The following is a 22854-nucleotide window of genomic DNA, read 5'->3' as shown; positions in this document are numbered from 1 at the left end:
AATTTACATATTTACTTTTCCTTGTACAACATGGACACAGAAATACATAAATAAATATGAATATATTTATTTATATATTAATTTTTATATGAATTGTTGCATTTATTCATATATATATTTATTTATATATGTATTGATCCATTCATTTAATTATTCATTTATTTATACATTATTGTATGCATTTCTCCCAACATTTATTTATTTATTTATACTTTAGTCATTTTTTTGTCCCTCATAAATTAGTAGTAGAATCTCACACTATGATAAAAAGGTTACCACAAATGCTTCTGTAATTTAACTTTTTTTTAAATAGTCCCATTGCTTATAAATCTTTTTCAATAATATATGTATATAAATGAAGACCTTTCATTTCTTGTATGTGTAAATGTTCTGATTCAAAATGAACAGTAGAGAGCAGCAATGTGTCTTTTTAACATCCGGTCTGCCTCATGTAGAAGTGAAGAAGAAGCAAACGAACACTCGGTCGAGGCGCCTCATTGGCTGAACCGCGGTGACGTCAGCGTGCACCCAGTCCGGCTCGTCTGGTCAGTTGTCAACATGGCGGCGGTGGATGTCATTGTGGACAACTTGGCGACTCTCTGGAGGATACCAGCCGTCAAACAAAACTTCCCCTGGATATTTCTACTCATCTCAGCCGTGGGCTCGATCCTGAAGGAGCTGGAGCTCGTCCCGCAGACTTATTTCAGCAGCAGCAGAAACGCCCTGAACGTGTGAGTACTGCTGATGGTGTCGTGAGCCAGCTCAGGTCTGCCACCTTTACAAGCTCGTTCACCTGTGTGTTCACCTGTGTGTTCACCTGCAGCTTACTTTGAGAGGAGTGCCGCTGATGACACGCAGTGAACAGCTCAGATTCTTTTTGGGACTGTGTTGTCATGGTAACAAAGGCTGCGGTTATGTAGGTCAAAGGTTGTCTGTGGTGTAAACTGATTAATGTCTCTGTTATTAAACTCACATCAAGACGAAAAGTTCCAAACAAGAGTCAAAGATGATTTAAGAAATACTGAGTCAGCAGATGGCTGTTCAGTATCAGTCTGGTTTTGCAGAGGCAGTTCTGTTAGTTTGATATTTTTGCTTGGTGCTGGGCTCATGGTGTTGTGCTCAGGTTGGGTCTTTGTAAATAATAATAATAATAAAAATCATCCTCATCAGCATCATATAATATATAACGTAAAAAAAAGAGTAAGACCTGCTCTTATTGTGAAGTTTCTCCAGGTAACATTTGTCATGAATTGGCACTATACAAATACAGATTGATTGATTCAATTCAATTCAATTCAATTCAATTAAAAAATCCCCGGGGGGGAATTCAAAGTCACACAGAGCAGTAAATTAACAACAGTGCAAGTACGAAACATTTTAACCTAAATATAAAGTGTCAATTTAAATACAACTTAAAGCTTAAACTTAACTTGAAAATACAAAATATAAAAAGAGTAGATATAAGTGGACAGTGATCGGACTAACAGATGTAAACAGAACTATGTGCAGTAAACGAGAAATAAATATATATACACAGAGCCTGATTGATTGATTGATTGATTGATTGATTGATTGATTGATTGATTGATTGATTGATTGATAGTCTTGACGCATTTTTGGCCTTCCAAAGCCAGATCAGTGGCATCTTTGTGGATATGTCGTGATACCTCCAAATTGAAACCAGCTCTGATTTAAAAGCATGCCGGAGGAACACAGACTGTGTAAACTGTGTGACTAAGAAGAAGCCGAGAAGATTGTATTGTCCCCTTTATGTTGACTTTTGAACAGCTTTGATGAATGAAATGTACGTTTAAATTTCTGAAATGTTTTGGAGCACAGATGATGACAGGATTGTTTGTTTTGTTACCATATTGTTCAGCGTGTCTACTTTTGGTTTCTGGTCTCTGTGTATTAATAATCTTGTCTTGTAAGCCTGTTTGGGCCTCAAATCAACCAATCAGATAACCAGTATTCTTGAATAACCAGTATTCTTGAATGAATTCACACTCCATGTAGGGATGATCGATTATGACAAAAATCCTTATCACAAATATTTTGATGGATCAGCATTGTTAAACATGATTACTCATAAACATCTGGATCACAAGCATTTACTGAACGTCGTTCTAAACACTTAAAATATATTATAATGACACACATGACAAATCTATGATCAAAACGAGCGAAACATCACAGCACAGTAATCGATTAATCTTGATTGTCGGAAACCAAAACCGTAACTGCAAATGAAAAACTGGATTCATTTCCCGTTCCTAGTGCAGAGGAGATTTGGTTTTCTACAATATTAAAGTGCAGACAGGCTGAAGTTAAAACAAAGGTCTGGTGATAAATACTAATGGCTGAGTTTTAATGTGTATGCCCCGCCCCTTTTTGCAGGTATTTTGTCAAAGTGTCCTGGGGATGGACGTTGCTGCTGCTGACCCCCTTCCTCCTCCTCTCCAACTCCTCCTTCAGCAGGAGCGTGACCTTCCTCAGCCGGCGGCTGCTCTCTCTGGTGGTGGCCACAGTCGTCTGGTACGTCTGCACCGAGACCTTCTTCTACATCGAGGACGCGACCGGCTCGTGTTATGAAACTGATTCCATGGATGTTATCAAGAATGAGTTCACAAGCAAAGCCGGCTGCAGGCGGGCCGGCTTCCGTTGGCATGGCTACGACATCTCAGGACACTCTTTCATCCTGGCCTACTCGGCTCTCTTTATCGTGGAGGAAACGGCGCCCATGGCCTCCCTGAAGACAGCCAGCCTGTCCTCCCTGCCCAGGACGGTCCTCAACCTCCTGTACGTGGCCTTGAATCTGATCGTCATCATTTGGGTGTGGATGTTTGCCTGTACCTCTGTGTACTTCCATGACCCCTCTCACAAGTTGCTTGGGACCATTTGTGGCCTCCTGGGGTGGCATCTGACATATCGGGTTTGGTATTTGAATCCTTTGTCACCTGGACTCCCCCCTCAGCGCCACCCGAAAGAACAGAAAGAACACGCCTGAGCTGCAGCCATACTTTCCTGTACAATTCCAATGCTAGAGCATCAACAATCCTCCAAATATCACACTACAGTTGACGTTATCTGCCCACGGGTCCAAGCAGGCCAAAGCTATTTGAAGCTATTTTAAGTTATTCCCTCCTCCCAGAGGGGCTCATTTTGTACAGGATGACTCGGCTTGCAGTTCCTCCATGGTGTTTGGCAGCTGCTGCTCCCAAAATGACTCTTGGTAATCTGAGACAAAAGCAAGACGCCGCTCTGCTGCCCAGCTTCAGCCTCTCACCTTCAGCCTCCGAGGCTCGCATGCTACACCGTCCTTTGTCTCCCAGTCCGTTGCCTTATAGTGTTTAACTCAGAGGAATCACAGTTTTAGATGTTTGTGAGGGAACACTTAGGAATGTTTACAGCTCCAATTTGATAGCACTGACAATATGTAAACTTTCAGACCAATGTTAAGTAGATACTGATTGTTTTTATAGGAAACTACTACACTACCAGATCAGAACAAAGTCAGACTCTAGTGGACCCACATTTCATCCTACATGTAGGATTGATGTGTGCTTTGCATCTCTTATTATACATGGTTTGGGGTTAATGTAATTGTGTGTCAACAGAAAAACTAGAGTTTGAATAATAGGATTCTAATATATTATCTTCCTAATGGTTTGCTGCTTATTTAAAAAAAAGTGAAAAATATCCTTCACACTTTTCTTAATGCCAGAATAAAAACTTCAGATGACTTTCAAAGAAGGTCAGAGAAGACCTGTTCAGCTTTTATGATTTATTATAATCAACAAAAAAATGCTTCTAGCCAAATGTTCTGTTGGTGTTCTGATTGATTAATCTGCTAATTTATTTTCAGTTGTAATCTTTTGTCAGCAACACAGAGAAAAGACCACACCTGAAGTCAGAAGTATTTTCAGATATCACCAAAGCCTGTTCGTAGTTTTCCTCGGTGCCACAGAGCTGCGTTGTGTCTCAAAAATCTGTTAAATGTGTGTTCATGATTAACAAGGACAATGGAGTGCCTTCTCCGTCGCACGTATACTGTGCTGTTGCCATAGATACTCACTCGTTTACCAAATGTGTGAAAATAGAACCCAAGAAATGTTGATCTATCATTTGAGTAAAGTTTGCAACAAAAAAAAAACCACCAGAGAACAGATTTAATCTTTTAGTGTGTTGCTTTTTATTTTATAAAGTTTGATTTGTTTATTCATTTTTAATTCCCCGGGAGGAACAAGTGAGATTGCAGCTGAGTCCTTAGAGCAGGTAATGTAGTAACTACAGGCTCCTCAGAGCAGGTAATGTAGTAACTACAGGCTCCTCAGAGCAGGTAATGTAGTAACTACAGGCTCCTCAGAGCAGGTAATGTAGTAACTACAGGCTCCTCAGAGCAGGTAATGTAGTAACTACAGGCTCCTCAGAGCAGGTAATGTAGTAACTACAGGCAGGTAACTGGTACATTTCAATAAAAGAGAAAACCAGGAAGTGTGTATTCCATTTTTGTTATTTATTTTGTCTTTGATGGCAACTGAATAAATTAAGGCTCATGAACAAACATCATAAAAAGCACCATAAATAAATGCATATATAGAAATATAAAAAATAAAAAGTTAAAAAATAAAAAAATACTATAGTGAAATATAATGGCCACAAATCACAACTAGGATTTCTCGACTTGAACTCTTGGTGTGTTCCAAGAAGTCACAGCTCCGTCCGTCCCCCCTCAGGTTGCGTTGTGTTGGTCAGAAGAAGCGGTGGAGTTGTAACGTGAAGTGCTCGCAGAGAATGTACCGAGTGTCCACAATGATCAGCTGGTTATGACGTATATGTTGACGGTTCCCAAAAGAATAAACCAAAAAATTCATGAATATCTGAGCGTTGAAAATCAACATAAATAACATTTCGATGGTTAAAACACAACAGGAGAGAGTAATTTACACTTCAATGTCCTCTTACTTTCTTCAGCAAAAATTCAGGTTTACATTTCTACATCTTCTCTTTTGTGCCATTTACAGGTACATCATCACCGCTGTTCATGCAAGAACAGAAACCATAAAAACCTCACTGTGTCCTTGAATGCATATATCTTAAATCTCTTCTTCACAGGCATAAAGGATTGATATCAAATAGTTTAGTCTATATGGCTATAACACACGCTCCATGTGAACCCTCGATACTTCTGCACTTGTGTTCTCTGAAATAAAATCTGATTTATTAGCAGATGTGACGCAGCGACAACATGCTGCTATTAGAGGAGCATTGATCGTCGTCTTTGGTTCAACATGTTCTGCATCATCTGCTGCTTAACTCCACCTGCAGAGACGTGTTCCTGTATGTAGCAGGAGAAAAGACCTCCTAACTGGAAACATAAACTACCTACATTGTCCGAGGCTCAACACAGTTATCCCCCTTTAATGACTGAGTCCTTAACTGAAAGAATGTCTTGTATCAGCAGCTGTAAAAAAAACAAAAAAAAACAAAAGCAGCTTACAACTCCAGCCAGTACCTCGCAAGAATGAGAGCGCACGCTGCAGGAGCTGAATTGTAACTTCTTAAAGCCCCGGAGGAGTGACTAAGAAAAGCTGAAATGCTCCCATTAAGGGTGACCAGAGTGAGGAGCGAGAAAAGTACACAACAAACAACAAGGAGTGAAAGGCTTTTCCTTCGCCTTTCAGCCATCCAGATGAGTCAGCGTTCCTCCCCTGCTCCCCTTATTTAACCTTTCAGCTCATTAAAAGCTCAATGAAATGAATGAGACACTGTTTAATTAAAAATATCTATCTGTGAAAACAATCTTGCATCTGTCAGGAGGAGTCACAAACAAACAGCAGTGGGGTTTTTTTAAGTATGGCTGAGGGGCCGTCTGCAACACACTGTACAGTGCAGGTGATTCAAAGGTTACAGTTAGCGTCTTCTGTGCTCGGTAGTGATCATAAATTCTGCCTCTGGGCGACACAAAACTCCTCCACCTGTCACGAAACGCTTACACAATAAGAAATAACTCCATGCAATGAAATATACATCCTAAACCTACTGTTACACTGTTGTGCCAAGAAGATGCAGAATTTATCATTTTTTTTACTACCACATCAGCCAAGTGTAACTTTTCAAACAGCCTGGACCTCAGCTCCCGCGACAAAGAAGAGTGAGAGTGGATCAGTGTGTGCCGTGTGATCTGTGGTGCTCTAAATAATCGGACTCCAAGCGCACGTGTGTGTGTGTGAGTGTGTGTAAGTGTACAGTTTCATAAAGATATCGTCTGATATTTGGGGAAATTCACATGTTCACATTTTGCAAAAAGATGCATTTCAAGATTGATACCACTCTCCTGTCTGTCTGTTAAATATGAAGCTACTTCCTCTGTTGGTTTAGCTTAGCATGAACACTGGACACACTTTCACAAAATGACAGAATGAGTGATGTTTCTTTACTAAAACATCTAAAAGCATAAATCTTTTTAAATGAGGGTTATGTGCTCCCAATCGGGGTCAGATTAAGGGGTCAAGTCTTAAACCACAGACCCTAACAAATTGTTACTTTCACGTTGTGGTGCTTCTCTTGCAGCTCTTTTTCCAAGATGCAAACAAGCGTAGTAGCTTTAATCTCCTTTCTCAGTTTGTAAAATGTGAAGAATACTTATTACGAGTCATTAGAACAGACAAAGTATTAAGAGAATTAAGCCTTAATATTACATTAGTAAAGTCATCGGAGGATCAAGTTGTAATATTTTGAGTATAAAGTTGCTATTTTATGAGAGAGACTCATTGTGTTGTTCTCAGCTATGTTTAGCCTAGCTACACGTATATGCTACTTTGAAGGGGGGAAATCAAAACAGCAGCCAGCCCATATATTCAGTTATTTCTGAAACTTTACCAAAGTATATCTTCACATGTGTTTTATAACAAACTGTATATTGTGTCCTTAGAATAAGCCCTTAATATCTACAGAGGGAGTGGGTCATCTGTCTTGGAGCATGTAATGTTTGACAGCCATTTCTTCTACAGTAGCCCTGAATGGACATTAATTGGTTGCAGTCAGCAGATTACTGTTAGATTCTGATTTATTCTGCAGTTGTAAAATGCTACAATGCAACTCAAGCTTCATTTTTAGCAAACTTATGCAGCTAGGCAGCGATAAGCAGAGCCAGGTAAGGTATCGCCCCTGATTCCAGTCTTTTTCCTCAGCTAAGTTAACCATCCCCTGGTTGTAGCTTCATTTAAAAAAGGACAGAAATTGAGATGGTATCAACTCAAAGATGCAAGTCTCTGCAAAAAGTGAGGAGAATAATTTCCCGAAAATGTCAAACTACTCCCTTACAGTTTGCCTCCATCCTTTCATGGTTATAATTGGCAGTTTCTGGCAGCACAGCACTTTTCAGAGAGTCTTTGTCATGAACGTGTTCCTGCGGTTTTACTGGTTAAACCTCAGGCTGATGGGAGGAGTGAGGAGCAGGTACGATGAGTAATGACTATAATAGTGGCATGCGAAGGTCAGTTAACCCCTGTTGGTGTTACTGTGTTTAACATTTCTGGGTTTCTACTTAAAAGTTTTCAGTAAAAGTGGACCTGATGCATGCCTCCAACTTAAGTTAAAACAAGGACTTGCCGACACTGAGAGCTGCAAGTTGCCAGAAAATGAAAGTGGATGAAGGCCTTGATTCCCAGAAAATGTGCTGTCAAGGATTTCTTATTATGGAATGTTTTAATATTCTTTGTTCACCCAGGTAAGTAATAGTGTTCTCTATATAGATTCATTATGTTTTCCTGCAGTCATAAAACATTACAGAAAAGTTGAAACATCACACAAATACACAGACATTTAACACAACAAGAGGGCATTCACTACATGTATTTCTTTTTTAAAAACCAGTAGGCAAAGTAGCCCATCCCTCCCAGGGAGCCCATGAGAAAAGAGGCCCCGAAGAAGGACGGTGGCTTCTTTTTTACCATCCGGAAGGCGTTGGGTAGGACCGCCGACAGGAGCGTCGTGTGGATGTCGCCCAAGACCTTGCGGAAAGCGTAGCGTTTTTGCACACGCACAAAAAAGGACTGCAGGTTGGGTCGGCTGCCGTCCTCCCAGTATTTCTTAGAAAGTCCCAAGAACTTGAGCCTGTGCAACAAGGCTCCGAGGCAAACATCCGCTAGTGTAAATTCAGGTGCACATAGCCACAGCTCACACTTCTGACCTGCAAGGGAACAAACATTCAGTTGAGATATTGCTGGAAAGAATTGGTGTTGTTATATTGTATGGTATTAAATATTTTTGGCATACCTTGATACTCTAGTTTTCTTTTCTCCAGTTCAGCCTCCACTTGATCTAGTACCATCGCTAACTCCCCCAGAATTTTCTTAAGGTAATTCACATTATCGTGGTCCAAAATTTTTGCCTGAAAATTGTTAAAAAAAAACATTATTGATCAAATGTTTACAATTTTTTTTTAAAAGTCCATTCACATTCTGACAGCAATCAGTGAATGAAATGCTCTGAAAATAAAGATAAAAATGATCTTAGCTCACCACTGTCTGTCGAAGGCCTTTAAAAAACTCTGTTCAATCATTTAATTCAGACCAAATAATTTTGTGATGAATTATATTGAGAGATTTGGAGTTACAAATACGTGTAAGATAAAATGGCTTACATCTATATGAAACGAAATGCTATTAAAATGAAATATTTATTATTTTATTTATTATTTATAAAAAAAAAAAATAGGTTAGCCAACGTGATGACGTTTCAGTGACGCAAGTGACGGTGACCGTTGACCTTCTGTGGTGTGATTGGTCAGTTCGTGTCGCTTTCGTTTGTTTTGAATTTGTTACAACATAAACAAACGTTTTAAGCCCAAAAATCACTTTTACTGTTCAGTCGATCCGGTGAAATAGAGAAACTTCGTACCAATCAGTTTACTATGAGCTCTGTTTCTTTTGTAATCAATGAAAAACAAAGAAGAAGATTGGAATATGTTGATTACGACCCCGGGTCACAAAAGCGCTAATTTCAGCTAATGGGATGCTAACGTTGTGGATATATATATTTTTTTTACCAAACATGGAGGATAACATAAACGATGAGGAGGACAGGAACGAAGAAGAAGATCTGGACGAGCTGCATAAACACCGTAAGTCAGTATTCTGAGTGTAAGCTACTTGTCCTCCCGTGCCTCAGTTAGCTACAGCTAGCTAGCGCATAGCTGCTTGGCTTGTCTGTTGCTGTTTCCATGACAACGTTCGACGAAACCGCATATTCGATTCTAGTCAGTGCAAATACGTTATTAAATAATTAAATAATAGTAATAATAATATTAAAATTAACTAATATTATTATTATTATTATTGTTGTTGTTGTTGTTGTTGTTGTTGTTGTTGTTGTTGTTGTTGTTAATAATAATAATAATTATAATTAAATAATTAAATGCAAATATGTGGTTATTATTAAATAATTAAATAATAATAATACAATTAATTAATGTGAATTATTATTATTAATAATAATAATAATACAAATAATTAATATTAATTACTATTATTAATAATAATAATAATAATAATAATAATAATTAAATGCAAATACGTGGTTTGTCTTTTTTATTTACTTTAGTGTTTTATAAAACAACAGGCGCTTTTTCTGCTGACTATGATTTAAATCTTGTGTTTTAGTTTATTTCATTTATTTTTTTCTATGTGTTTGATGCAATGTTTTATTGCATGTGCATTTCATGATGAAATGTACCTTGGCTAAAATGTTTGATAATCTAATCAGCTGGTGCCTGGCAGTTTGAAAAGTTGATACTAAAATTACAATTATCCCAACATTACAAATGTAATCAACTCAAAATTAAAATGAAAGAAATAAAGATTAAAGGGTGTTCTCCCACATTGATTGTATATCCAGTGTAATCAGGTAAGGGGATTTATTAATTATTTTAACTTACAAACATTGATCCTTAGACTCACCATGAGTTTCTTCTGCTTGGACAGGTACGGTTCTGTCAGCTGAGGCTCCTCGTGGTCCAACTTCATCAACTCTGTCGCAGCATTGGCAAGGTGTCCTGAACACACACACACACACACACACACACACACACACACACACACACACACACACACACAAACACACAAAGTGTCTTATAGTCTGTATACTTTAAAGCAGGTTATTTTGACAAAGTTGATTGCATAAAAAACAACTTGTATGCAATGCAAAGAAGCTAGTCTTGAGATGTAAGATACTACATTTCCTGATCATAATGTGTGTTTCATACTGTGAAGAGAACAGACACTTTAGGGTTCAGTTGGTTTCATTCTTCAAGCAGATATGGACCGTGCAGAAAGCTAGTTCTAAGTAGACCAAAAGTCAGTTGTGATAAGTCTGGTTTATTCTACAACAAAGAATGAACAAGAACAAAATACAGTGTAATTCATGAAAGCAAGTACGTTGTCATATATCACATAAATGAGCCATAATCCTGCACTGGGTGGCATGTTCCTTCTTTACCATGACCTGAACACACTCTAGTTTATTTTGAACACACACTAATGTATTTTGTGCCAATCCCACAAACGTCTCCTGCTGCTGTAAATACACACAAGAGTGTTTATTCTCCACTAAAAATAGTCCCCACTGAAACCATTAAATACTCCTGTTAAGCAAAGTGTGTTAAAACAACAACAACACACTCAAAACTACAGTGTGCGGCTAATATTTGAAAAGATTTTGCAGTTTTTTGTTGTGAATTCCTGCCGTTCTGCTGCTCGGTCCATCTCCCTGCTTTGATTTACACACTGAGGCCATTACTTGATGGAAAGAGGAAGACTCGAGTTCAGACTGTGAGTTCTCTTATCAGCTGCTGGGATGTATAGATCTGACACCACAATGTGCTGAATTAAGAGTTTTCTGCTTATACACTCTTCGACTATCTATAGTCCAGACTGTTTCTGTTTTGCTTTTACTGAGAGACCAGATGGTTATGAGTCTTTTTACTCTCTGTGTTTTTTAGGAACAATAGTATGAACTAGGGCCCAACTAATATGAGATTTTTGGAGCCAATATCAACACTGATATTTGGGAGAGAATCCCGATATATTATATTATGAAATCTGTAGAGATAGATATAGAAACACATTTATTGCTTGATCACTCAAATGTGGATCAAACACTTAAAAGATATATAATGAAGACAAGATGGTCACTCAACTGGAAGGTAACTGTGCATGTACGTGCATCAACACTTGACACTATGGAGAGTGATGATGCTTGTTGTAATCCATGTAGCACCCTCTGCTGGTGAAACAGAACTGCTAGTGTAGTACAGTAAAACTCCAATGAAATGCTATTTGACAGGTAAATAAATCTAGTTATATTGGTGATTAATTATATCTGTGATTAATAAGGCGATACCGATAGTCACTGGATAAACAAATATCTTCCGATATTATCTGCTGGCCGTTTAATCGGTCAGGCTATAGTATGAACGTGGTTTTATGAGAGTTTGTATAAGAGATGTTTGAACGGCTCTGTCTCATCTTTTTTATTATCATAATTATAATTTGGATCTATTGATTGAATATTATAATTGATTTTAAGTTGATATCAGTTTGCTGCTTTGTGTGAAGCATGTTATAAATATGATTTTCAGAACTAAGATACATACAATCAGTGTTCTTCATGTTGTTGACGGACAGTGTTGCCTGTAAAACACGTTGTGCAGGCTGGACTTACTCCGTATTTCTGCAGTGGCGTACTTTGGGATCATGGAGTCAGTGGTGAGCTCTGGATGGAGGATGCAGCCGTGTGTGTAAGCGTCCATGGGCAGACCGTCGAGTAGTTGACGGTACTGCTGCACGCGCTCGTGGACAGGTGATTCTGCGTCAGGAACCAGCTGAGACACCGTTTCTGCAGGAGAGAGACACGGATGTAAAAACAGCAAAGAAAACTCATCTCACTATGAGGACAAACTTGCACCGAAAAAATAATTATATGATCTGAAACTAAGCAACTGAGTAGAAATGTAGAGCCATGTTGCATACTGGTATTCTTGCCTCATTTCAGACAGAACACCTGAGGTTTCTAAGCAACTGTTATAAAGCTCTCTGCTCCCCAAAAATAATTCAATCCTCTGTGCTTCAGCTGTCACACAGACACAATGCACGGTAACCTGGTAACGGATGACACCTCCTGCTCTGTGTTACGGTTACACACCACAAACCCTGTCTCACAAAGCATGACATTTAGACAATACTGAAGCAATCGGAGATAAGAAAAATATCTCCTGCAGGCTTTAAATATTTAAAGAATATATTCGGTTGGAAAATGAAAGTATGTGTGGTGTGAAAGTATGCTTTGTCACAAAGATGTAACCTACATCAGCTGCTCTTAATACTAGCACTGCACAATAAATCACAAAAGTGCATTACATTTTAAAAAAGTGATTTTATATCAACAAGCTTTCCAACCCAGCATTTGTTCATCTCACCCATTGGATGAAGTCTTGCATAATAGCCAAGCTCTCCCACCATTGTGATGCAGTCAGATGAAGCTCAGGCTAGCTGTCAGCTACTCTCAGATTACTTGGTGCCAATTCAACTATTTAAGATTCAGGAGCAATATGTTGCAAACATGTGCAATGTGTAAAGGAAGAATTAGAGAGACTAGAGCTGTGAGTTGAAGATAAACTTTTTGTTAATATTTTTTTATTTATCATACTTCTTCATGTTGCATATTTTTCTTATATTGTGCCGGCCTGCGTCAGATTAGGGCAAAAATCATAATCACGATTATTTTTGATTGATGTTGAAATTAAACACAATGACTCATTACGTTTGGATCTGCATCCTATGGGTTTATCAAACTTAAACGTTCGGAACACTTGAAAAAATCAAGCAATAATTATCAAATAAATACCACACATCACAAAAGCTACAGACAAAATGAGCCCAACACGACATGCGGCACATTGTTTGTTGAGTATTTAACTTGTAAAATAACGACGATGCTCTGCTGTCTTGTGTGAAGCACTATGAAACGCCTCGTTGCTGAATTGTGCGATAACTTGCCTTGCCCTTTAATCTCGATTATCTTATTTTCATGTTTGTGGGAAGCCAAAATCGTAATTGAAATTGAAACTGGATTTATTGCCCAGCACTTTTTCAGACCACCTCTCCTGGCTTCATAAAGGCTCATCCATAAAGGCCTTTCCAGCCAACACAGCAGAGTATTAACAGCCATTGGAAGTACAGTAGGGCGGGTATATTACTGTATATGTATAAATCATTTCTGACTAGTAAACTTCAACATGATGATCTCTGCATCTACTTTGTAACATGCGACTAAACTTTAAGTTTCCAGGCTAACAGACTATGTAACACTCTTCATCACTAATTAATGAAAGTATTATCAGATAAACTGAGGCAGGTAGAAACAGCTGACATGCTGGACTTAAGGGAACCAAATGCTCTGAGCAGAATTATTAGCATATCATTTTTTTGTTTAAAAACTGTCAAAATGTTAATTATTCTGTCGCTACATCCTACCGCCTCAGCTGATTGTCAGGTAACGGCTCATAGACGATCAATTTCAAAGGGATTCAACTCTCAAAACATTACACTGTGAGGTTTTTAGAGAAGCTCTTTTAGGGATTTTGTTAGATGCAAGACTAAGACTAGTTGTCTCCCTGTTTCCAGTCTTTACGTTAAGCGCATGAAAGCTACAGCTGCTGGACCAAGCTCGATACAAGCAGGCAGATGTCAGAGTAGTATCGATCTTCTCATCTAACTCCTCAGCATTAAACCTCTCCTCACACTTTGTTTTTTTTGTGCAGCCAATTTTCCAAAGTGTTGAATTAGTCCTTTAAAAATACTGGGGAACCAGAGTTGTAAATATATTCTTTGAAATATTTTGCCGTCCAATTCTTCCATTAACTCTCATCATTCTGGCTGCATGCTGCTCGGCCGGGGGAAGGACGGGTGTTCAACTTAATGACCTGCTGCTGAGACTCCGTATTTAAGGATGAGACGGAGCAGAGTGAGCTTTTATCTCAGTGCAGGGTCACAGCCAGCACAGCGCAGGGACGAACCTGACAGAACAGAGATAGTCATTTGGCTTGCTTGAGGATGTTCAGAGGTGCTTGTGAAAGGGTGGAGCTGCACCTGGCAGAGCTCCAGAAAGCTGAGTAAGCAGACCCGGGATCAGCATGCCGGTCTGGACATGCCATGCAGAGATCCTGTAGGTGTCCTGCTGCAGCAAAATTCCAACAGTAAAGAACAATGCTCAAAGTATAAGAGCAACTTTAAGAGGTGTGTCTGACTGTCGAGGATAGAATTTCACATAACCGGAGCCTCTTGCGGCACCTCCAACAACACTGTAAAGTATTCTGAGTTGGCATCACACTGCATGCTCTGAAATGGTATAGGAGTCTGTTTTCTGAGGCATCTGCACTTTCCAGGCCAGCTGCAGCCCAGTTCGCCAGCATGCATTAGGCATTTACACGCTGAAGAAAAGCACGTCTGTAAGTTTGATCCTGAAGATTAGCTTCTGGCTAAAAGCATGTCTAGCTTGAGTTCTGGTTTTAACCCATGTGATGCAATTATTTGACATTAAACACACCACAAAAAAAACACTAAAACAAAAAATAAATTGATCCTTTACCTTAAACTTATGCATTAACCTGCATAGAGCACACTATAAAACAATCTCAAATTATCGGGTCAGGACAAGAAGAAGACATCAAACACCAGGGTCAGTTATTGCCTCCTCAGCCTCTTATTATCGAGCAGGCAGTGAACCAGATCTTCTGCAGAGATTTCAAGCGTCGCTGACCACAACTAAAACTAAGACTTCTCCCTGAGGCCTTCACTGGTTCAAGGCTCTTTGAACATTTACATAACATCATGTTTCGGCTGACAAGTCTATATGACACAACGCCCACAGATAATGTATCACACACACACACAGATAATAACAGGATTAAGTGTTTCATCTCAGCGCTTCCTTACTCTTGGCAGAGGCAGTAGACGACATTTTCTGAGCCACTTCATCACACTGCTGGATTCACATATTGACAGATCTTTTCTTTGTCGCACTCGGTGATTTAATGACAATCGCTTGTTTGATTATAAAGTCCCTCACTCGTCTTGTTTGTATCTGTGTCTCGTCCTCGATTGCCGTGAATTTCCCCCTCAAGAGATCATTCCAGTTTCATCTAATCTAATCTAATCATAGGAGTCCATCTCGGTGACATTGCTGCAAAGACACAATGTTGTAACACAGTTTCACAGTACTATACACACAGACACACATTGCACAAGAACGACAGATGGCCTCGAACTGCTTCCAATAGTCTTTGCAACCCAAACTGGAAAAATGCAGCCTGATATTTTCTGTATGCTGGATTAGCAACAACTGCCTCAAAAAGATTCTGCTAAATGTGTGTGAGCTGGTTTGTAGTAGTTTGTTTTTTTACTCCTCCTTACCTCCCACAAAGGTTTTCTCCAGATAGTCTATAATCTGGTTGTAGTCACTGATGATGGTCTCCCCGTGGAGGAAGACAGGAACCTCCTCTCCCAGGTTCAGCCTCATGAACCAGGGCTCCTTGTGCTCCTGCAGGGGCAAGCTCACATCCCTCTCCTCGCAGACCAGACCCTTCTCGTTTATGACAAGACGTACCTGCAATCAGAAAAATATGCTGCATGAAATGATGCTCCATTTAATGAGGAAGAGGGATGAGATATAAAAGCAGTCGTTTAATGCACTGTATTCCCTTTGACACAGGATATGAAGACAAAATACTGAAACTGACAGCATGCTAGACTTAGATATGTGTGCATCAGTTGTTATGCAATGGATGAATTTAGGAACTTTTTCCCTTAAAAACAAAAGAAGACGTATGATTGTAGTTTGAAAAAAACACAAAACAGAAAATATAATGATTTGAAAAGTTACCTAAAACAGCCAAGACGGCTGTATTATTACATGGATATGCTTAGTGTTTGGGTGGTCCTGCAAGATAATGAGAAGCTTTACAGCGCGCTCTAGTTTGACCAAAATCCTTCCCAGACAGTCGGGATGCATTGCTAGCAGGATGAAGGATAAACCAAGGTCCATAGAGAGCTATTAGCGGGAACAAGATTAATGAAAGGAGATGACACCTGGGCTATAAAGTGCTACATTTGGCATGCTTTGGGGGGAGCAGCAGGAAAAAACAGGCATTTTGCTGAACATGACCAGGCTTTATGAAATACAACTGAATGATTTAGTGACACAACAAGCAATGACCACTGCTGAGGACAACAGGGACAACTCTATGATGCAGAGAAGTTAAATAGATTTTTTCACCTCCATCAGTGTGGCTCTATATTGCTCATTTAATCCTAGATTTTTATATCAAACTGTCAAACGTTTTCTGTCCCAGTCTTACACAGCTGAGGTCTCCCTCAGTGATGCCCACAACAACACACTCACTGCTTTATGTTATATAACAATATTAGTCACCCATCAGTAATGTTGCCAAGTAGTTCAGCTGCTTGGGGCAGCACAAAACAAACTCCTCCTACTTCAACTATATCAGTCTGTTACAACTGTCACTACTCAAGTGAACATAAAGCCACTTTTTTAGGTGTTTTTCCACTGATGAATAGTTCCAATGATCTCATGAAGAAGTTTGTTCTTAAATGACTGAGCAGATTCTTGCTAGCGTGCTGACACACTGCCCTCTCTGCACGCACAGAAAACAGCAGCAGTGTCACAGCGGGTGTATTCAAAGAGGAAATCTCTAACCTGCTGGCCTTCAGGGTTGCCAGTGCTGTATTGATCTGTGAAGCTGGCCTCTAAACCTGCTGCTTCTCCAGGTATCAAGCTCCATATGTCTCTTATCTTTTTTCATATCACCATGTGTTCACAGTACATTACTGACTTGAATTATATGACTATGCTATGTGACCTACCTAAGGCAATGGTAGCACAGTGACAGTGAGTCTTGAAAATGCAGTGCAGGAGAAATTCAGCTGCTCGGCTCTCCTCTTTCCTCACCAACGTGCTGAGGCATACACAGACGTGTAAATAATCCCACTGATGATACCGTCTACAGAAAGAGTAGTGATTCCTCCCTCGTTATCGTTTCCTCAATGTCTCATTTTCAAAGTGTTTGCAGTCAGATTCATTTTGGTCTTTTCAAGTGAAAAAAAACAAGTTTTTCAAGTTACACAAGATCGACTAAATATAACACTGTCTGTCAAAGTGCTGCAAAGATGCTTCGTGTTCATCGTGACCAGTCGTGTTTCAAGCATTTGCTTTATACCAAGTCACAAAAGGATTCAGTTCAATTCTGTCGGAGTCGGCAAACCCGGTGCTCGGCCTCTTAATCTCATGAAAGCAATCCCCAGCATGGCATTTAAAGCACGCATCAGCTTGCATAACAATAACTGTCATACGGCGTTGTTACAAAATAACTTTAATGGGATTGCTGTGCGTTTCAGTGCTGCGACTTTCCTTGTGCATTGTTCCAAATATGCGTGCCCCAAAATAGTCAATTCCTTGACAGCAGAGACACACATGATGGTGGAGTCACTTTAGCGGCTTCAGGATTGAAGTGATAATCGTGACAGTGAGCGCGGTGTTAACCCTTCTGCTGAGTGACAATCAGCGTCTCAGACTCGAGTGGCCCTGAGCCAACAATGGAGGCTTTAATAAGTGACATACCAACCTCAAGCTGAGCATCAACTCAAGGATGTGGATCTAAAGTGGAGAGAAATATACTGAAACAGCAGCCTTCAGTTCATAGAGGCTGAAGCTGCTCTGAGTGCATGCTGGGAAATATGCAGGGCCGGAGGATGCATTTAGCCACTTCTCATGAGAGGAATAGTTAACTAATCCTATAGTGTCAAACTCATACAGGCTAATTAATACTTTCATACTCGCCCTTCTTAACTCCTAAGGTTGTCAAAAATAAAGCCTGACCGATTAATCAGCCAGCCGATTAAGTGTCTATTGCTATCACCAAATTTTTCTGCAGCTATGCACCGATATTACTAGATTCATCCATCAGTCAAATAGCATTTTATTAGAGTATCATTGAATTAAACTAGCAGTTCTTTTTCTGGCTGTCACCAGCAAAGTGTGCTAGACGGATTACAACAAGCATCATCACTCTCAATTGCTTGCCAGAACTTTTATTTTTGAGGCCGTGGTATCGTAACAGGTATAAATATTGTTTGATTTTAACTTCTAAATCACATTGAAGATTGAATTTCTGCTAAAGTTACAACACTACTAACTCCCGCCTCTTTCTGCTCTGTGCACCAATAGGAGCTTGTGTGCCACTCTCCTGTAGATTTGCTTTATTATGAGATTGTCTATGTAGTGAAGAAAACTAAATCTGTAGAAAGAAGTGACAACACTTTTCTCAGCTGCATGTCCCGTTGTTTATCCCGTATCTTTACATCAGGATGGTCATTTCTTTTTTAAACAGTCTAATATCGCTTATTTATGCTTTTTAGGGACTTTGAACAACCCCCATTAATCAGCTCATGTCAAAAGAGGCGGGTCCACAGACGAGTCGAGGGGACATGATTAATTAGTTCAGTCAAAGACATGCACTGACACATGTCCATCAAAAACTCCCAAGAGCCTAAAGGGATGTCCTTAAACCTGAAAGGCGTGCAGGTAATTGCAATAAGTAAGAGAAAAGAACCAGAAAATATTTAGGTTTTTTGCATTTTATGCAGGTATCAAATATTAAACTGGATGCAAATGCTTAACCAGCTGATGTTTGCAGCTGTATCTGATAACAGCTGGGCACACAGAACCAAACACTGAAGATGTTCCCAGACAGTAGACAATCAAGACTGGACAAAAATGAGGACATTTTAAACTTCTAAAGGGAATGATAATCATTTTTTATATTTAACTGAAACACAGCTACAGTGTCATCATTATCCACACTGGTACATTAAAATCAGAGGTGTAGTTTTTCTGTGTTCAGCTGAACGAGTATTGTGTTCAATTATAATGGCTTCTGTTTAAGTGATGTCATGTGTGCACTTAAGTCTAATAATAAGAACATTTAACCCCAAAAATACCACAGAAAGAAATGTAAAATAAGATATAGAATCAAGCAGAATTAGCCTAAAAATCATGAAAAATATGCAAGCTCTTGTTGTTGTTTTCCAGCTGTCCTGGTCTAGTTAGGTCAATCCCCATTCATTCATTCATTCATCAAATAATAAATATGATAATATGATTTATGTGCAGCTATAGGTTGATGCATTTTGATAAACAACCAGGAATGCGGCTTTCTTCATTCTGCTATCACGTCAACTAGACCGTGTTTCATATCACATACAGATAAACTAAATCACGTCATGCCAAACATCTGTTTCTATTGTTGAACTAAAGGCACATGAATATGTTGGATCTAGCTGACTAGCTTCGCAGCCTGCTGCTTCTTCAAGCAAATTTGTCGCTTTAACTGATTTTGAATCTATCCAGTCAGTGTCATTCAGAGGCATTTTTGCCTGCATCCATTGATAATGAAATCAGAATGAAATGAAGGGCTGAATAAATCACTCACATTTGTGAAATGGTCTGGTGATATGAGCTGAGGCAGAACAGAGATTACCCTGGACTTGACTTCTGCTTCAGTTTACACCCTCTGTGTCTGATATGTCATCTCTTTTGCACCTTTATCACCCTGAGTGTACACCTAGGTTTTCTCCTTGTGAAAAGTTATACAAGCATCAAAGTAGCTCGATTGTTCTCTTACGGTAGAAATGATTCTGTAATCACAAAAAAAGAGCTTAAAGATGACATTTAAGATTCTCCTTTATTCGTCCCACAAGGGATGAAGATGGTGTGAAAACATGGTTGCAGGGTTGGCTGTTCTTGGCTTCTGTATTGTGCTTCTCTTGGTGACTGGTAAACTTTTCTGATGTGTAAGATTGGTGGCTTACTCCTTTATTTTACAGTCTGTTTGTGAAGGAAAGATATTGTTTTACACATTTACCTACAAAGCTTTCTCCTTACTTCTGGTTGTTTTAAAAAGCTTTGTATGATGAAATTCCACATAATTCCTGACACCTGTGTTTTGAACAGGACAGGCACAGGTGAGTCCCTGCCAAGGTAGTCAAAGGTAGACTTCAAGGAGCCATAGAATAACAACATATGTCAGGCATCAGCTGCAGAAGGGGGGAAGATGGCCTTTGGTTTGTTTTGCTCATCATTTCAATCAATTATTTAAGATGTCATGTTTCAGAGCACATTAAGGTAGTAGCCACATTAATCAGCCACAAGAAGACAAAGCCTGTGAATCAAAGATGGAAGCTGAAGAGATGTGAGGGATGATGAATGCAGAGAGGAAAGACACACACAACAGAATATTGACCACAGATCCATCCAGCTATATGACGAGGAACACAAGCCCCATGCTGCAGCGTTCCTGAACGCCTCATATGAGGGAGATCTGCCCAGCTGCAGGATCAGATTCATATTCCGGAGCTTTGTGCACGAGTAAACGTGCACAACAACAAACAAACATGCTTTGATCATAACAAACAAACACAGGCAGTTCCATGCTTCAGCATCACATCATGCAGAGAGACGTGGAGCCACCTCCATTTTCAGCCTCCTGCTGTCTGTTTTTTTTTTTCCCTCTCCCCCCTTACCTTTTGGGAGGTGAACGATTGCGTCCAGTGGTACAAAACCAGCCTGTCTTTGTTGAAGGGTTTGGTGGGCTCCGTCGTCGGTTCTTCGCACTCCTCCCCGTCTGTGATTTTGCCGTCTTCATCCATGGCTGAGATGGGCCACCAGCTACAGTTGGTGGGGGTAACATTGTTGGAAGACGCCATGACAGAGCGTTTTGTGCGTGTGGAGGAGAGGAGCGAGGAGGGAGAGAAGAGGAGAGAGAGAGAGAGAGAGAGAGAGAGAGAGAGAGAAAGAGAGAGAGAAAGAGAGAGAGAGGATTTCAGCAGATCGAGCTCAGCATCGTCGGTTTACGCGGCATCATCCGGATGTGTCGGACAGCTCCCGGTGCTGAAATCCGCCTCACGCCCGAATAATAACCGACAGGCCAATACAATAACCCCACACAGTCATATACACACACATATAACTTCCTTTATATGTATGATTCACTTTAATTAAACCAACGTGCGACCGCGTTACATCACACGAAGGGCTCCACGCAAACATGCGCGTTGGAGAGCCGCGTCAGTGGAAGGTCAAGCTGCTCTCTGAAAGGACATAAAGGCAATAAACTAAAATGGCTCGTGTCATGAATCAGTCGTGCTAAATGTATATGCAATATGCATGCATGCACTTGCACCTGACTGTAAAAGCACAGTGTCAGCAGATATCGTTAGATTGTTAAGTACTTATGTGCTGTACTTTTTTATTCACATGGTCTATATTTGGGCATCTTAGATTTCACATAATTATTTTGTGATTATATATATATTTTTATGTATTAAAGTAGCAGTTTACAATATTTGTTTCATGTGGTCCCCCTCAATATGGTGTCGACTTGTCCAGGGGTTGGCATGGCCCCACCTTGAAATCTAATTGGCCAACCCAGGTGCCACCCTCAAATCCTTAACAATGATTGGTTTATTGCCTTGTCAGAGGCAGAACGTGCATTCAAATGGAGCACCTTTTTATGCTGGAATTTTTTTAGAAACATACTTTAACTCTCTGTCTATTTCATGAGACAGGAATTAGTCCGTGAAATTTTGCAGGCAAACTCCGGCAGCAAAGCAATCTGCAAAAAACATTTGGCAATATTATATATATTGAAATGTTGCGTATGAATGTAATTTTTGACAGTCAGACAGTTTGTAGAAGTTTGCTTGCAATCTTTCAACTCAGAAACAGAAATACTTAATTAATCCCCGGGGGGTAAAAGTAGTTTAAATTGTGACTTTTGACATACATCTTCTTTTTGAGCACCTAAAGAATTATTTATACATCAATACTCTACTGTGTCTCTTGTTAAAGCTAAGAAGTTATAAAGTAAATGCTATTCATTCATATGTTTGTATTTAAACAAACTTCATGCCACCCATGCACAAGTCAGGGCCACAGTCAGAAAAAAAAAATCTGGACACGCCCCTGCTAGTTGGGACCCCAAACATCCTGAGAAACAACATCTGGATTAAACCCCATCAGTAGTTTATATTCAAAGAATAATATGCACAATATATAACTGAAACATTTTTGTTTTGGCTCCTGTATTTCATGACTTTCTATAAAACATCTGAATATCATATTTCACACACCAACATCTTTTTGATCTAAAATCTTCCAGTTTGTTTAAATCAGTGATATTGAGCCTTTCGTCTTTTCCAAGATACTCCATTTATTTCACTGGTGAAGCTCAATCATAATGCTACTTAAACAGCATGATAATTACGCAGGTGTAGCTTGGGCTGTGCTCAATGTAAGACCACTAAAAATCTGCAGTTTTATCACACAACACAATATCTTAAATAAAGGTGAAGCCGGTGTGTTTTTTTTAGCTATTAAGAAACCAAAACCACCTGACAGCATTTCACTTAAAGTGATAATTTGAAGGCAAGACTTTTACTTGTAATATTGTATTTTTAACATTGGTTAAATTATGTATAAGCACTCATTTAGTTAAGTTAAAGCTGTTGATAACTTCTTCCACAGCTTTTTATTAGTATGCAAAAGGTTTAGCATTTTTTTCCTGAGGGATTTTAATTATCTTTGATGCAGTAACTGATATTTGCCAGCAGAGGGTGTCCAGATAATGAAGCATACCCAGACAACGCTGCAATTTCCCGTGATGAGAAACACAGCTTGTTAATTTAATGGTCGCAGTTTAAATTCTAAGAATGATTGAGT

The 22854-nt window shown here is 39.4% G+C and overlaps 2 protein-coding genes across 2 annotated transcripts; one reads left to right on the top strand and one right to left on the bottom strand.

The window, feature by feature from the left end:
- Nucleotides 1-510: 510 nt before the first annotated feature.
- On the top strand, nucleotides 511-4494 carry fitm2 (fat storage inducing transmembrane protein 2). Its single transcript, XM_020650276.3, has 2 exons — nucleotides 511-731; nucleotides 2398-4494. Exons 1-2 carry the CDS (start codon nucleotides 559-561, stop codon nucleotides 3005-3007), a joined length of 783 nt encoding a protein of 260 aa, XP_020505932.3. The 5' UTR covers nucleotides 511-558; the 3' UTR covers nucleotides 3008-4494.
- A 4-nt stretch (nucleotides 4495-4498) lies between these two features.
- gdap1l1 (ganglioside induced differentiation associated protein 1-like 1) lies at nucleotides 4499-21215 on the bottom strand. Its single transcript, XM_020650275.3, has 6 exons — nucleotides 20658-21215; nucleotides 15474-15666; nucleotides 11725-11898; nucleotides 9963-10057; nucleotides 8281-8395; nucleotides 4499-8194 (listed from the first exon to the last, which is right to left on the bottom strand). The coding sequence occupies exons 1-6, from the start codon at nucleotides 20838-20840 to the stop codon at nucleotides 7851-7853; spliced, it is 1104 nt and encodes a 367-aa protein (XP_020505931.1). The 5' UTR covers nucleotides 20841-21215; the 3' UTR covers nucleotides 4499-7850.
- Between the last annotated feature and the right edge of the window lie 1639 nt (nucleotides 21216-22854).

The sequence above is a fragment of the Labrus bergylta genome, chromosome 12, assembly GCF_963930695.1.
Source record: "Labrus bergylta chromosome 12, fLabBer1.1, whole genome shotgun sequence".
NCBI classification, from domain to species: Eukaryota; Metazoa; Chordata; class Actinopteri; order Labriformes; family Labridae; genus Labrus; species Labrus bergylta.
Note: the sequence above shows the minus strand (reverse complement) of the source record. Positions and strands in the feature narration are given on the sequence as shown.

Coding starts and splice junctions, on each gene's coding strand:
- fitm2 (XM_020650276.3), top strand. CDS start 559: ATGGCGGCGGTGGATGTCATTGTGGACAACTTGGCGACTCTCTGGAGG. Junction 732..2,397: donor AGCAGAAACGCCCTGAACGT/GTGAGTACTGCT, acceptor CCCTTTTTGCAG/GTATTTTGTCAAAGTGTCCT.
- gdap1l1 (XM_020650275.3), bottom strand. CDS start 20,840: ATGGCGTCTTCCAACAATGTTACCCCCACCAACTGTAGCTGGTGGCCC. Junction 10,058..11,724: donor CGCCACTGCAGAAATACGGA/GTAAGTCCAGCC, acceptor GTGTGTGTTCAG/GACACCTTGCCAATGCTGCG. Junction 8,396..9,962: donor CCAAGCAGAAGAAACTCATG/GTGAGTCTAAGG, acceptor AACAATTTTCAG/GCAAAAATTTTGGACCACGA.